Source organism: Belonocnema kinseyi, chromosome 5 (assembly GCF_010883055.1).
Source record: "Belonocnema kinseyi isolate 2016_QV_RU_SX_M_011 chromosome 5, B_treatae_v1, whole genome shotgun sequence".
Taxonomy (NCBI): domain Eukaryota; kingdom Metazoa; phylum Arthropoda; class Insecta; order Hymenoptera; family Cynipidae; genus Belonocnema; species Belonocnema kinseyi.
This window is the reverse complement of record NC_046661.1, coordinates 41,562,145-41,576,665: the sequence shown is the minus strand read 5'-3', so window position 1 is coordinate 41,576,665 and position 14,521 is coordinate 41,562,145. Positions and strand designations below refer to the sequence as shown.

Here is a 14,521-nt window from a genome sequence, read left to right as displayed (position 1 = left end):
ACGTAAACTCAGAAGATGTGGACTGTGACTGCACCATATATCTAGTCGGGAGTGGTGCTGACTGAAAACAGAAGATTTGGAGCGATTCGCGCGCCATCTGTTAGTCATTCTAAGGACTTATTGAACTACCCTCGTAGCTGTCAATTTCCTCACATTAAGAATAAAAATGCTTCAAAATTGAAGGATGAAGGCATCGATAAACAACGAACACGAGAGACGCTTTCGTATTCACATATTATATAATTAATTATTCTAAATTTAAAATTAATTATAAATAAAATTGTTTGCAGTTTCCACCTGGGTAAAATTAAAGATCTTTGGTACAGTTAAAAATCTCGATGTAATTTTCAATCACAGGAAAGTGATTTAACCGACGCATGGTCTTTTTACACGCTGCGACTGAATTTTCCCTTCTGAATGTAAAGTTCGTACGAGGGAATGTGTAATTTTATTTTTATCGAGTGTGTAATATTACACTTCTGTTCGAGGGTCCTTTTATTTACATCGCTATAGGATGTAATTTCACATACTTTTGTAAAATCACACAGTGAAGTGTGTGATATTTACAATGATACAATATGTCATTTTCCGAAACCTGGTAATTTTACACAAATCTTTTTTTACAGTGTATCCATACTTGCATTAAGGTTCAAAAATTTTCCAATTTAACGATTTTTAACTCTTAAAATTAGCATTTTTAAATTCAAGTTTTTTTTATATTGAATAATTTTATATTTTTTATGCTGATATCTCCTAAAATTGAATAATTTTTAAGTCACAACATTCATGGAAAAATCCAAATTTAAACTTCTGCAATCACATAATTTCAAATTTTTAAAACGAAGTTTATATAGAACCCTTATTAAGTAACAATTTGAAAAATTAAATCTCATGTGTATGTTAGCGGTAAATTTTTAAATAATCTATTTGAAATTTGTTTACAAAAAGGATTTATAGCATTTCAAATAGAACTAAAAGTATCTGTGCTTGTTGTGAAACAATTTAAATATTCAATTATTCACAAATGTAGGTCTTAATCTGGCAATCAGGAACTTTCTGAAGATGATATAAGAGACTTGTAGAAAGCTTTATTTTTAATTGTTCAAATTTCAATTCTTTACTTTAAAGTTCAATTTTTAAAAAACTTGAAATTTTAAATTGTTCTAAGTTTTGAAGTATTGAATTAAACAATTTTTAAGCCGTAAAATCCCATAAAATTTCAGGGATTTTTTCTCCCAGATTTTAATGATCAACCTGAGTTGGCGCTTGTTTTTCATAAGCCCCATTTTGAAGTTTAAAAGCATGATTGAAGTGTTTGGTTTGTGATTTAGGGGTGTGCTTATTTCCTGTGTCGAAACACCCCCTATTTTCAGACAGTAAGTGGCGGGAGCATGAGGCATTGCAATTTATGAGAGGAATAATGGACGAATGTACGCATCTCAGGAATTTTGAGACTCCCGTGGACACAGAATTGATAATTGCAGTATGTGCCAGAAACGACGCTTATGTCCCTCGAGAAGGATGCATGAGCCTGGAAGAAATTTGGCCGGGTGCAGAGGTTCGATATATCGATGCCGGCCACATTAGTGCCTACCTCTTACATCAGAAATTATTTAGGTATTTTTGTTTTGTTTTTTTAAATTACATATTTTAATTAAATAATTAATTATATAAGTTTGTTACCTGCATTTTCCAAGTTAAAAGTAGTCTAATTTGAACACTTAATTTGAGTATGAAAATTTGCAATTTTGTTTTTTTAATTTTTTTGATTTCTAGCTCCCGATTCATGACTTTTTTATCCGTAAACTTTAATAATATCCATGAGTGCATCCCTAAAAATATAAAAGCCTCTAAATGATTATTTTAGTTTATAATTGAATTTCTTTCATGAATTTGAAAGAATTTTTATTTCTTAATTTAAAACATGCAGTTTTGAAATAATAATTCTTTAACTATACTTATTGTAAATCAATCTTGTTGATATGCTCTTGGTGTTCTTTCGTGTGAGTTGTGTTTATATTGTATAGTGGTTATTTCCTAGTGGAGATGGCTTACTTCAGAAAAAAATTAAAGGAATAGATGTTAGATCCTTTATTGAAGATAAAACTTTCAACTTTTCGAGAGTATAACACTCTCCTCGTCCGGAATAAAACTTCATTAAGGTCGGTTTAAGTTGTAAAATTAAAAGAACCATCCTCTCATGTTCTAATTCTCAATTAATTAGTCTGTTAAAAAATAAAAAAAACCTTTTTTTATCATAAAAATATTGTGAAATTTAATGAGATAGTTATTAAAAGTAAACGACATGAGAACAAAAAGAAAAGAAAATTTGGCGTTCTTTGGAACGTCGTTTATTGAATAACGAGATTAAAGATTTAAACTGTCACTTAGAATTTCTTAAAAATACTCTTAACAATACTAAGATCAAGTTAAGAAATGTTTTATCTTATAATATTTATACCAATATTTTACAAAATCAATATAATGTTTCAAATGCTGTACAATCAAAAAGCGTCTTAGTAACGAATGAATGAATTATTAAATGATATCACAGTACATAAAAAGTTAAATATTAATCCAGAAATTGAACTGAAAAGAAAAACTTTAAAATTATTAGACTTTTGGAGAACCAGGGGTTATTTGTGAGAAAAAATAGAACGAAAGGATATTTTGGTTCACATTACAAACATCCCAAGAATATATGGTTTACCCAAATTACATAAACCGAATTGTCCTGTGCGTCCTGTTGTTTCTTTAATTAATTCTCCAACTTTTAAAATGGCAAAACTTTTTAATAACATATTTAAAGAATCCTTAAGGGCATGTGATACTTACAGTTTCCCCGGCTCTTTGTCCACAAAAATGAAAATTTTTAAAAACTGAATTCCAAAATGCTATAAAATATCACAACGGACGTCCCCGGACTCTTTTTGAGAGATAATAACAAAAAAAATTTATTGTGCTAAATAAAAATTGTATGCATATACATTATTTTGAGGTTACGTCGTTTTTCATCTCTGCCTTTTTAATAATCTGGAAATTATTTATGAAATAAACTTTTTTGATTGCCTGCAAACAAGGTTAGTTCCGGGAGGTTAGTTACTATGTTTATTTGTAAGTCCAAAGTTTTCGGCCAAAAATATTGTGTAGTTTGGAAGTAACGCTCGGGCAAAGATTATAATATCTTTGCGCTCGGGTGAATTGTACCACACATAACCTCGAAATATACACGCACGTTGTTAGCAATATCAAACATTTTTTGATAAAAAAAACACAAAAAAAAGTGTGTGGGGACGTCCGTTAGCATGTTCGCTATCATTTCCCAAATTTTTAAGACAAACTATTTATTATTCTAGAAAAAAGCCGGGGGAACCTAAAACTGGTAAAATCGACAATTTTCTAAGTACCACATGCTCTTAATAACTCCAAAAACGCAAGTAAAAAATTCTTTTGAATTCAAAAACATAATCACTAAACGAACTATTCCTCTAGATCACATGATGGATTCACTAGATGTTTAATCTTTATTCACAAATGTTCCAATTACTGACTTACCATTAAATGAATTTGAAAAATGAATAGAATTCTTAATGACGAAAACAGTTTTCCAATTTAACAATGATTATTATAGACAGGTTCATGGTACTCCCATGGGCTCTCCAATTTCACCTATTTTTGCAGATTTAGTCATGCAAGACTTAGAATATACTCTTATTAATAATTTAGATTTCAATCTACACACGTTTTTTAGGTATGTCGATGACATTTTCATGATTTTACCAAAAAACAAATTAAAGTACGTTTTATCAAACTTTAATTCTTATTATTCAAGATTAAAATTTACTTATGAAATGGAAACTGATAATTCTTTACTGTTTTTAAATGTTAAAGTTATATAAACTAATGATGGAACTATCATTACTGATTGGTATAGGAAGGGCACTTATTCAGGTAGATATATAAATTTTCTTTTTAAGCATCAATTTCAACATAAAATAGCTACTGTTAAAATTTTAATTGACACTATGTATAAATTATCACATGAGTCTTTTCACAAAACTAATATTGGTTTCATTGAAAATATTTTGTTTCTAAATAATTATCCTAAGGAATTTGTTCAAGTACATATTAAAGGCAAATTAAAAACATTTCAAGAAAACGATACATCACACTTAAACTTAGGAACAGTAAATTATTTTGAGTGCAAATTTTTCGTGTCTATTCCGTTCCATGGTAGTTTATCGTTTTAAATAAAAAGAATTCTGAAAGGTTTTGATATTAAAACAGTTTTTAGAGTTGATTCCAAATTTAACAGTTTCATAAAATTAGGTAAAGATGTTTTGGACAATTTTAATTAAAAAATGTAGTTTATAAAATTGAATGTTTAGAATATGAAAAGTGTCATATAGAAAAAACCATAAAGTGATAGCAAAACACCAGTTTCAGACTGGTCATGAAATAGAATAGATAAATGTTCAAGTTCTACACCATGAGCCTAATAAATTTAAAAGATTGGTAGCTGAAATGTTCTTTATTAAGAATGGTGGTGATAAATGCCTGAATTTAGTAACTGATATCAAACATTATAGTTCTTTATATAACATAATCTTAGATTCTTTGATTTGGTTTCCAAATTTTTCATACTCCTATTCTTACTAGTTAAATAATCAATTAGATGAAATTATCAATTATATTCAACTTCCATATTATTTCCTATTGAACCTTATACTTCGAAATTATAGTTACACTACTGATATCTTATCCTTTGCATACCATCTCTCTCTATTTTTTCGTTCTCAATGTCAAATGTTAAAATAGAACAGAACGCAAATTTCTGCTCCTTAGTTTTTAAAACGATTTTATTGATATAAAATTGAGCATTCTTCACAATTTTTAACGAAACATTAATCCTAACCGAAAATTTTATAACAAAATGTTTTAACAAATATCAGAAATGGCATCCAGGTAACATAACAATTGAATTATATTTTCTAGCCTTATTTGCAACAAAATGTCAAATTTCCTTTTTTTTTGTTTTCATGTTGTTTCATTTTAATAACTATCTCATTAAATTTCTTAATATTTTTATTATAAATAAATGTTTTTATTTATTTATTTTTTAACAAACTAATTAATTGAGAATTAGAACATGAGAGGATGGTTCTTTTAATTTTACAACTTAAATCGACCTTCATGAAGTTTTATTCCTAATGAGGAGAGTGTTATACTCTCGAAACGTTGAAAGTTTTATCTTCAATAAAGGATCTAACATGTATTGCTTTAATTTTTTTGTCTGAAGTAAGTCATCTCCACTAGGACATAGCCACTATACAATTTTTTAACTGTTATTTTCAAGAATGACAGTGAATTCATCCCTTGAAGCATGACATAATTCATAAATAATTATTATCTTAGCTTATTAGCGACTGCTTTCTCAAGAATTTGATGTTGCTTTTTATTTTTCACATTCTCATCATAATGAGAAGGTGAGGCAAACCGACCATTACTGTGACAGTTGCGAAAAGCTAACCCACATGAACACAATTTTAAAATGGGAAATTGTAATTTTTTGTACAAAAGCCGTTATAATAAGAGGTTAATACAGTATTTTATCGATTAGTACAAAAAGTAATTATTAATTTTATAGATAATTAATATAAATGGATATTTACAAAGTTGGGACACGAATTTTGGAGTGTGTCCTGAAGTGGGACAGAAAACTAGCCAATAATGGGACAACGAAAATCCAATGGGGTTTATCAAAATAAAATGGTACAATTTACTTACAATTATAGAAAACATTAAAAAACCAAAATATATATTTATAAAGCATAATAAATGTATTTTGATTTATTTTTTAATCAAATTCATACCAGCATATTAACATTTTGTTTAAAAGGATAACATTTAATTTCTCATACCTTAACTAACGTTAAAACTTTTTAATTAAAAAAAATTTTTTTTAAGAAAATAAAATTTTTAATCAAAAAATAATTTAAATGGTTTGAACAGTTTTTCCAATTTATCATCATTTTTAACTTGAACATATAAAATTTCAACAGAAAAGTTAATTTAAAACCAAACAGTTGAATTTTTAAATAAATTGATAATATTAATCTTATGTGGAATTTTACGATTTGAGCGGATACCGGAGTGCGCGTCTCGCAACAAGCTGAGTGAAACGTACACAAAAAAGCACTAATTTGGGAATGCACATGACCAGTTACCAAAATTAATGATAAGCAGCGAGGTGAAGTGTACTCGTGAGTGTTACCTCAAAAGGAAATGGATTGAAAAGTTTGGAAAGTCTTTGAAAGTATTCAGTCATTCAGTGCGTGGTCCCTTCTTACCCTGATGTTTAGGTTATGTTCACTTCTCTTTCTGCTATAAATACATGAATAATAATAACCAATAACACAAAACAAAAATTGAACAAAATCAAATCGATCGTCGATCAAATGAAATCAAATATTAAAGTCTGTTGGAATCGTTCTATCGTATAACGATTCCAACAGAGTTTAGCACTTGACTGCATTTGATCGATTTAATTTTGTTCAATTTTTGGCTTGTGTTATTGGTAAAAATCCTTTGTGAATCCAAGTTCATCACGCAAAAAAATAACAATTCTTGCAGCTACAGTGAACTTGAGCAGACGATAGAACTTCTATCATTTATTCAAGTAATCTCAAGCAAAGATATTTTTTTGGCTCAAGTTCATTTCGAATCCTTCATCACACGAGCGCCGCCTAGAAGACGTAGCAATTACTATTATTATTTCGCCACTATGCCTATGTGAGTGGGCACCCTTGTGAAGTTTGCACCCCAATTTTCACTAATTTGGAAATATCACATTTTTTATTTTTGTAATCGTTTGTTGGTGTTTGTTGGTCAACTTTCGACTCTTTTTGGTTAAAATTGCAAAAGTTATTAATATTGAAACTTTCGGGTGCAAACTTCACACTAGCACCAAAGATATCGAATATTGAAAAATAGCTTGCATCCGGTGTATAATTAATAGGTGTTTCGGTTAATAATGTCGATTTTTCCGCAGAATTTGGCCGTTTGTTTACATAACAATAAGAATTAACTTAATAATCAAAGTATTGGCCATCCTTTTCTACAACGTTCCCCCATTTTTCTGGCAATGCATGGATTCCTGTCCAAACGAACCGTTCATTTTTTGAGGCCAACCATTCATCGAGCCAAATTCTCACTTCTTCGTAAGACTGGAAATATTTTTCTGAATGTCCGTGCTGCATCGATCGGAATAAGTGGTAGTCCGATGGGGCCAAGTCCGGTAAATACGGCGGGTGGGGTAGGATGTCCCATTTAATGTTTTCCAAATAGTTTTTGAATGGTTTCGTAACATGAGGCCGTGCATTGTCATGTTGCAAAAAGACTTTCTCGCGTCTTTGCGCGTATTCTGCTATTTCTCCTTCAATGCTTAATATAATTTAATTAATTGTTGTCGGTACCGTTCGCCAGTAATCGTGTCACCAGGTTTCAGCAGTTCGTAATACACAGATCCCCTATTGTCCTTAGAACATTTTATTTTTTATTTTCCCAAGAATTATTATTGTTGGTCTAGTCCAGTATAATAATATTACCATAATTTTAAAGTAATTTTTAATTATTAACAGAAATTTTATTTGTTTAAAAAAATGTTTTTTTAAGGGTGTTGCTTCAATCCGACTTTGATTTTTTTTTATAGGTACGTCACTGATTGCATATATATTTTTTCCGAAGGATTTGTGAACGAAAGAAAGAAAACTTGTCGAATATCCGGGGTTTTGAATAATTCTAGAGACCAAACGATGTTTCAAAGGGCCAGGTCTTGATGATGGTGTCCCCAAATTTTGCGAAATACGTTGCGAAATGGAGCAAAAAGCAGAGAGAATTGACATACCCTGTCTGCGTTTTTGTAACTGTATTTGTAATCAACCACCAAGCTAGCTGTTACCTTCACTCTACACGCGGTATCGGGGCGCCCATCGTTATCGACCGTGGTTCAAGACTACAATTCTCAAAGGGGAAAACCTCTTCTGGGTCATTGACTTTTACCCTGATGACCTATGAAAGTATATTGTGCTGGGGTATCATTTTCAGATCTGCCATTCAAAACAACTAAATTTTACCCCTCCAAACAATTTATTAATGGCTCACCTCTTGGGTGGATCTCTTTGTTCAATGCTAAACGGAAAGGAGAAAATATCACATCTTCGGGTAAAGATTCATCAGTTAACTGATTCAGTTCCCCTATACGAGAGTTAAAATAACCCCCCAAAAAAATTGGGATATTAAGATACAAGGAGCAAATTCTATCAATCAAAATCTCCAACGCTTTGACAAGAGCCTGGCAACCTAACGACGACTTGAAGTAAACATTACCAACAATACATTTAAAGGCTCGGTGCTAACACTTAATAAAAATCAAATTAAAAGTAATGTCTAAAATTTCATAACCGAAATATGAGCGATTAACATTATAGCTAAACCTCTGCTGGGTCTTCCTGTATTACTGTCTCTAGAACAGTGGTCAGCAAACTTTTTGCTCAGTTTTCAGGTATGGTCAGGCGCGCCCCAACCTAATTTTTTCTACTACTTTGCGGTCTATTCATGGACCTCAGTGTGAGTGAGCTTACTCCAGCAGGAGTCTTTTGTTTACAGGCATGTCAAAGTAAGGAAGTTTAAATTTTTTTAATTTTTCAGCTATCAATTTGAAAATAGCATAATCAGCATCTACGAATGTTTTCGATTTCAATGATATATTACTTGCCGAAAAAAGTTAAATATTTGACGGAGTTTAATATCAAAAAACTTCAGCTTAATATTCAATTTTATACTGAATACTTCTTAAATTTTGAACCTTTATAGACAAATTACATGTCTTTGGAATCGGAAAAATACGTAGATTCCAAATATATTACTTTGAAATCACTGATTGCAAAATTAAGAATTTTTTAATCTCAAATTTTTTTCCATTTTCTAACAAAGGACCCATGAAAAAGGGGACGGTTTGCCAAGCTCGCAGGTACCTGACCAGAAAGTAGGTCGTTGGTCAGCCCGGTCAGGGTAGCCTGACTTTGTGAGGAGCATGCCGACCACTGCTCGAGAAGCTATACTTACAACACAAGCTATATACCTACTCTGAACTCTCTACCACCACTAGCTAGGAAACCGGGTTCCCGGTCCTGCTCGCCTGTTTATTCGATTTTCCCGACCCCAAGCTAAGAAATCTGGTAATCTGACTGTCAGAGGAAGTAGAAGATGAGGAACCAGAACTATGTTGCCTCGTTCTGGTAGCTCTCTTGACCGTGGATGGGGGATCGGGAACACTGTCAATAAAACAAGTATTTTTCAGATTTGATTCCCCTTGTAGTTCTTCAGTTTTCAAATCCGAGAGAGGTTTATTTGTCGTAGAAAAAATTTGTTCAGCAAATAGTTTGTTTATTAACATTTTTTTGTAAATGTTTCTGTTATTCACGATCATCGGGAACGTCAAATAGAAGAAATGGCCATTTTTTTCGTCATATTTGTTTATCTATAAAAAGTTTGAAAGCCTAATTCAACAATCGGGCTCAATAACTCTCTTAGAAGTTTTATTCGCTTTTTTTCAAATTTCGTTGTCCAAATTGGTGAATATTTGTGGGCTGTACGATATTTTAACCAAAAAAAGTCATTTCTTCTTATATATATAAATAATTAAAAATTTGTCATAAGGTCAACCGCAGGATTTCGCCGGGAGCGGGTGCTAACCTGGAAAATTGCACCCGCTCCCAGCGAAATCGCGGTAAAATTTCAGCCACAACCACGTCCCACGACCGTGAGATAGGTTATATATATATATTTGAAAATGCATTTACATAATTAAGAATCTTTCAAATACTGTGAAATATATGAATGAAAAAATGTAGTTTTGTAAATGCTATAATTCTGGTAAATTTTGGGTTTATAAAAAAAGTGATTAGAATAAATTTTACGTCTGTTTGAATGCTATGAATATCCGTACAGAGTATTTTTGAATATGAAATTTTCATCCAAAATGGCTGGCTAACGAACTTGACCTTTATTTTAGGACACTAAAAGATTATACCAAAGGCCAATCTAGTCTGTCAATTCTTTCGAAAGTTACCGTGCTAACGAACTAAAAATCTAGACACACACACCCAACACGCAACGAGACAGGCAGGCAAATTCGTAAAAACCTGTTTTTCTGATTCACGGGGGTCTCAAAACGTGGACATTTGACGAAAATTGGGGGAGGGGGGTCAAATTTTACACAAATCTAATACCTTCTCTGATGAGAATGTAAAAAACAAAAGTTGTGATGAGAATGTGCTCACACAGTGGGCTGATTTTTTACTGTTAATATAGTTTTTCACGATTAAAACACAAAATACGCATGCTATCAAAAAGTGATCTATAAAAAATTTGTGGAACTTTTTAAAATTGACCATTTTTGTCTTGCCATCTTTTCACCTACTTTCCATAGTTTAATCGCAAAATGTAATTCTTGATTTTCCCTTATTTTTTTATGCTGTCATTTGAAATTTCGATTTTTCAAAAAAATTAAAAAAGTTGTTATGATAATCTTGTAGGGCATTGAAAAAGAAATATTTTTCTTCTTTTGACTTTTTTTTTATTGTGCTGAAATGATTTAGAACAAATGTGCCGAGACAGTTTTTTTCGGCATGTTGGTCTCATTTAAATTTGCTAGTAGCTCACCGTGCACAAACGTTCCTCAGTGCAGTTTAAAGTATTCGAAATGTAATATCGCATGAAATTTCACTAAATAAAAGCAATAACATTAAATTTAGGGTTTTTTGAATTTTTTGAAAATTTTCCCATTTAATTGAAAAATAATAATAAAAGAGGAAAGAAAAAGAAGACATCTTGCTTTTTAAATTTCTTTTTAATTTCCAATAATTTCGTAGTTAACTACTTAATTTCATTGTTGAACGTTACAGATAAATTTTAATTTTAATATATTCTGAATTTAATTTCTTAAATTTTAATAATTTATTTACGATTTGACATTCACGTTTAAATTTACTGATTTTTGCTGTACAGTACTATTACGCTTCTATGTATTATTATTCTAAGGGCAATTTTTTATTATTTACTTTTTTAGGTCGACAATTGCTGAAGCCTTCCAACGATCTTTAAAAAAATATCCGATTGACAAAAGTTAATGAAGCGTACTTGCTTCTCAGAAGAAATCAATTTTAGAAAAGGAACTCTTTCATTCACTGCAGCGGAGTTTAGTGGAATTTCTCAATTTTTGTCTCTATTTTTAATAAAGTTTTGTTAATAAAATATTTAAGAAGCAAAAAGCGGTAAACAATTTAAAACTAGTTTCGAAGGTGAACACCTATTTTCAATCATGAAACTGCCTCAAATGTACAATAATGATTGTTACCTTGTTTTGTAATCAGTTAATATATAATTGTATGATTTCAATGATGAAGTCAGTCAAGGTAGTTCTGATTGAAAACCTGTTTTTTATTTCTGAAAATTTATCGTAATACGGTTATGGTTTACTAATTTAATAGTGACCATAAGATACGATTTTTCTAAAGATTTAAAAAGTGTAGTTCGTTTGAGGTCACATAAAATCGCACAAATTGAAAATCAAACTTTGAATACATTTGAAGGGTACCCGGTCTAAATCTGTTAACTGACATTTCAGAAATTTTACACGGCGAAGTAAAATCGTTGTTATTTGAGCGTTATATGACAAGTGAAAGTTCTTCATATGTTATATACAAGGGTTCCAGCGCTTTAAACCTGTTATCTGCAGTGTTCTACCGCTGATTTTGCATTGTTTTTTCCGAGCTCGTATTCTTCTATGTTGTTTGTCAAGCTGCGGAAAAGTTTTATATGTCAAAATGTTTGGAATCGCATGCCGAATATAGATGTGATTGTAGAAATTTCGAAAAGTTTATTACAAAAATTTCCTGACAGTAATCGAGACGCGTCGCTCACCTTTGTCTTTACAGTAATTTTTAGACGACAACATCGACGCTGACGTGAGAATAGCCACAAATAACTTTCGACACACACGCACACACTTAGTTGCACACACACTCACATGTGTCTCATTGGCCTATTCTGCGAGTAAACTGAGCCGATTTGAGAAAAAACACGTATTTCACATAAGACACCATAAGTAGTTAACAGGTTTAGATCGCGAACCCTTCAGTTTTAAAGTAACTGACAAATGTAAAATCAAGTCTCGTGATTTAAAGATCAATCTGATCATTCATGTTAATATAAGAAACCTTAAATTTTCAACAGTTTTCAAAATGTTTTCATTTTTGCAATTTCAAGTTAACGATCTTGTGGCCTTGATCGATCTTCAATAATAAATATTTTTGATACACTTTTTTCAGAACTATCATAATACACATTATTGAGATTTAGGACTTTATACCCTTGTAGCAAAGAATTTTTTAACGAGTGTATATATAAAATCTGTTATGAGCAAAATATAATAATTTAATTTCACGAAAATATCGGACAATGACGTTTTTTATTTACTCTATTGTTATACCAATTAATTTATTAATATAGGTGTATCAAGTCATTCAGTTCACAATGCGTAATTCTAAAGATAGTTATTTTTAAAAATCTTAATTTTTAGTCTTAATTTATAATTGTTAATTTTTAAATTATAAACGGGTAAAAGTTAACACAGGGTTCCCATCCAGCCCCTTAGCCCTTCCGTCGGGGGGGGGCCTATTGTTTCGGCCGAGTCGAGCGCTGTCGGTACAGTCTTTTTCAATAAGATGCAAAGTTCGCACTGCGAACCCTACACAGTATCCACCATCGTGATACAATAGAAAGAGAAAGAGAGACACTAGGAAAAGGAGAAGAAAGGAAACACAGTGCAGGATTACATATTAAGAGGCCTCGTCATCTTATTTGATTGAACATTGCATAGTTTGGTTGAAAATTAATCACTTGTGGAAACTGAAACAATTTCATATTATAAATTAATTTGATTCGTTACAAATTTCTTATTTTCTGTTGATACTTTAATTATTTGTAACTAAAAAAAATATATTTTTCTTTTAACAATTCATTGCATGCATTCTAACAATACATTATTCCTTCCTTAGAAAAATGTTTTGGCCCTGAAAAGGGCCGATTGTGCTTGACTGTCTGCTGCTTGATACGGCAGTCCTCATTGGGATAGAAATACTTCATTGCTTCTAAAATACTGAGGAACAATTCTTCGTTGGAGGTGTATGTGTTTCTCCAAACATACTCAATCAGGTAATGTTCAATATTCTTAACTGACATTTTCCCGAGTCGCCTACGCAGATTCCGTTTAATGTTGGACCAGAGCGACTCAATATTTTGAGTGTGAATATTTTTGTCCTTAGGATTTACGAAATTCGTAGAATGTGTAAAGACCGATCTAGTTAGTCTAGTCGCCGCTATAAACAAGTCGCCACTAATACTTTTGTATGCCCTAATAGGTCCCCGAGATAAATTCTGTTCAAATGGTTCAAAAAGTGCCTCCTATATGAATATCTTAGTATTTTATAAGCCATCAATGTATTTCTATCCCCATTTAGGGAGGAATAATGTATCGTTTAAATACATGCAATGAATTGTTAAAAGAAACATATATATTTTGAGTTACAAATAATTAAAGTGTCAAAAGAAGAAATTTTTAACAAATCAAAATTAATTTATAATATGAAATTGTTTCAGTTTCCACAAGTGATGAATTTTCAACCAAACTATTCAATGTTCGAACAAAAAAGATGGCGGGCCCCTTAATATGTAGTCCTGCACTGCGTTTTCTTCCTTTCCTAGTGTCTCTCTCTCTCTCCCTTCCTAGTATATCGCGATGTTGGGTACTGTGAAGGGTTCGCAGTGCGAACCTTGCATCTTGTTGAAGAAGACTGTACTCCGCCAGCTCTCGATTTGGACGAAACAATAGACCCCCCCGATAGCAGGGTTAAGGGGCTGCATGGGAACCCTGTGATAGCTTTTACCCTTATAAACTTTTACATACAGTTTTGAAGGCTTAAACAATTAAAAATTAAGAGTGTTGAAAGTTCAACAATTTTGCAGTAAAACGTTTCATGTCGATTCACTAAACATACATTAGGTAATTAAAGACTTTAGAATTAAACTATAATACCTAAAATTGAAACATACTTTGTTATGGAAATCTTTACGAACGAACAATTCTGATTCTGTTCAAAATTAAATGCTTAAAAAAACGTTAAGACACTTAGAAAATTATAGATTTTACCAGTGTTAGATTCCCTCGGCTTGTTTCCTACAATAATAAAGGTTTAGTCTTAAAAATTTAAGATATCATAGCGAACATTCTAACGGAAGTCCCGGGCTTTAGTTTTGTGGGTTAATTCAAAAAATTTAATTCTGCTAAATTTGATTAATTTGTGTGGCGCTTAGGAATTAGTACCGATTTTAACAGTGTTAGATTCTCCCGGAGATTTTCCTACAATGATAAAGATTTTGTCTTAAAAATCTGGGGAAT

At 31.4% G+C, this 14,521-nt stretch overlaps 1 protein-coding gene across 7 annotated transcripts in view; it reads left to right on the top strand.

Moving 5' to 3' along the window:
- Positions 1 to 12,513, top strand: part of LOC117172955 (protein ABHD18) — a 31,266-nt gene extending 18,753 nt beyond the window's left edge. For 5 of the 7 annotated variants that reach the window (XM_033361268.1, XM_033361262.1, XM_033361261.1 and 2 more), the window contains 2 exons: positions 1,332 to 1,617; positions 11,132 to 12,513. In XM_033361268.1, coding sequence (XP_033217159.1) covers positions 1,332 to 1,617; positions 11,132 to 11,192 — 347 coding nt within the window. In that variant the 3' untranslated portion in view covers positions 11,193 to 12,513. Of the gene's footprint in view, positions 1 to 1,331; positions 1,618 to 5,647; positions 5,768 to 11,131 lie in introns of those variants that run through there. The other 2 variants (XM_033361263.1, XM_033361264.1) reach the window with 2 other exon arrangements.
- The last annotated feature ends 2,008 nt before the right edge of the window (positions 12,514 to 14,521 follow it).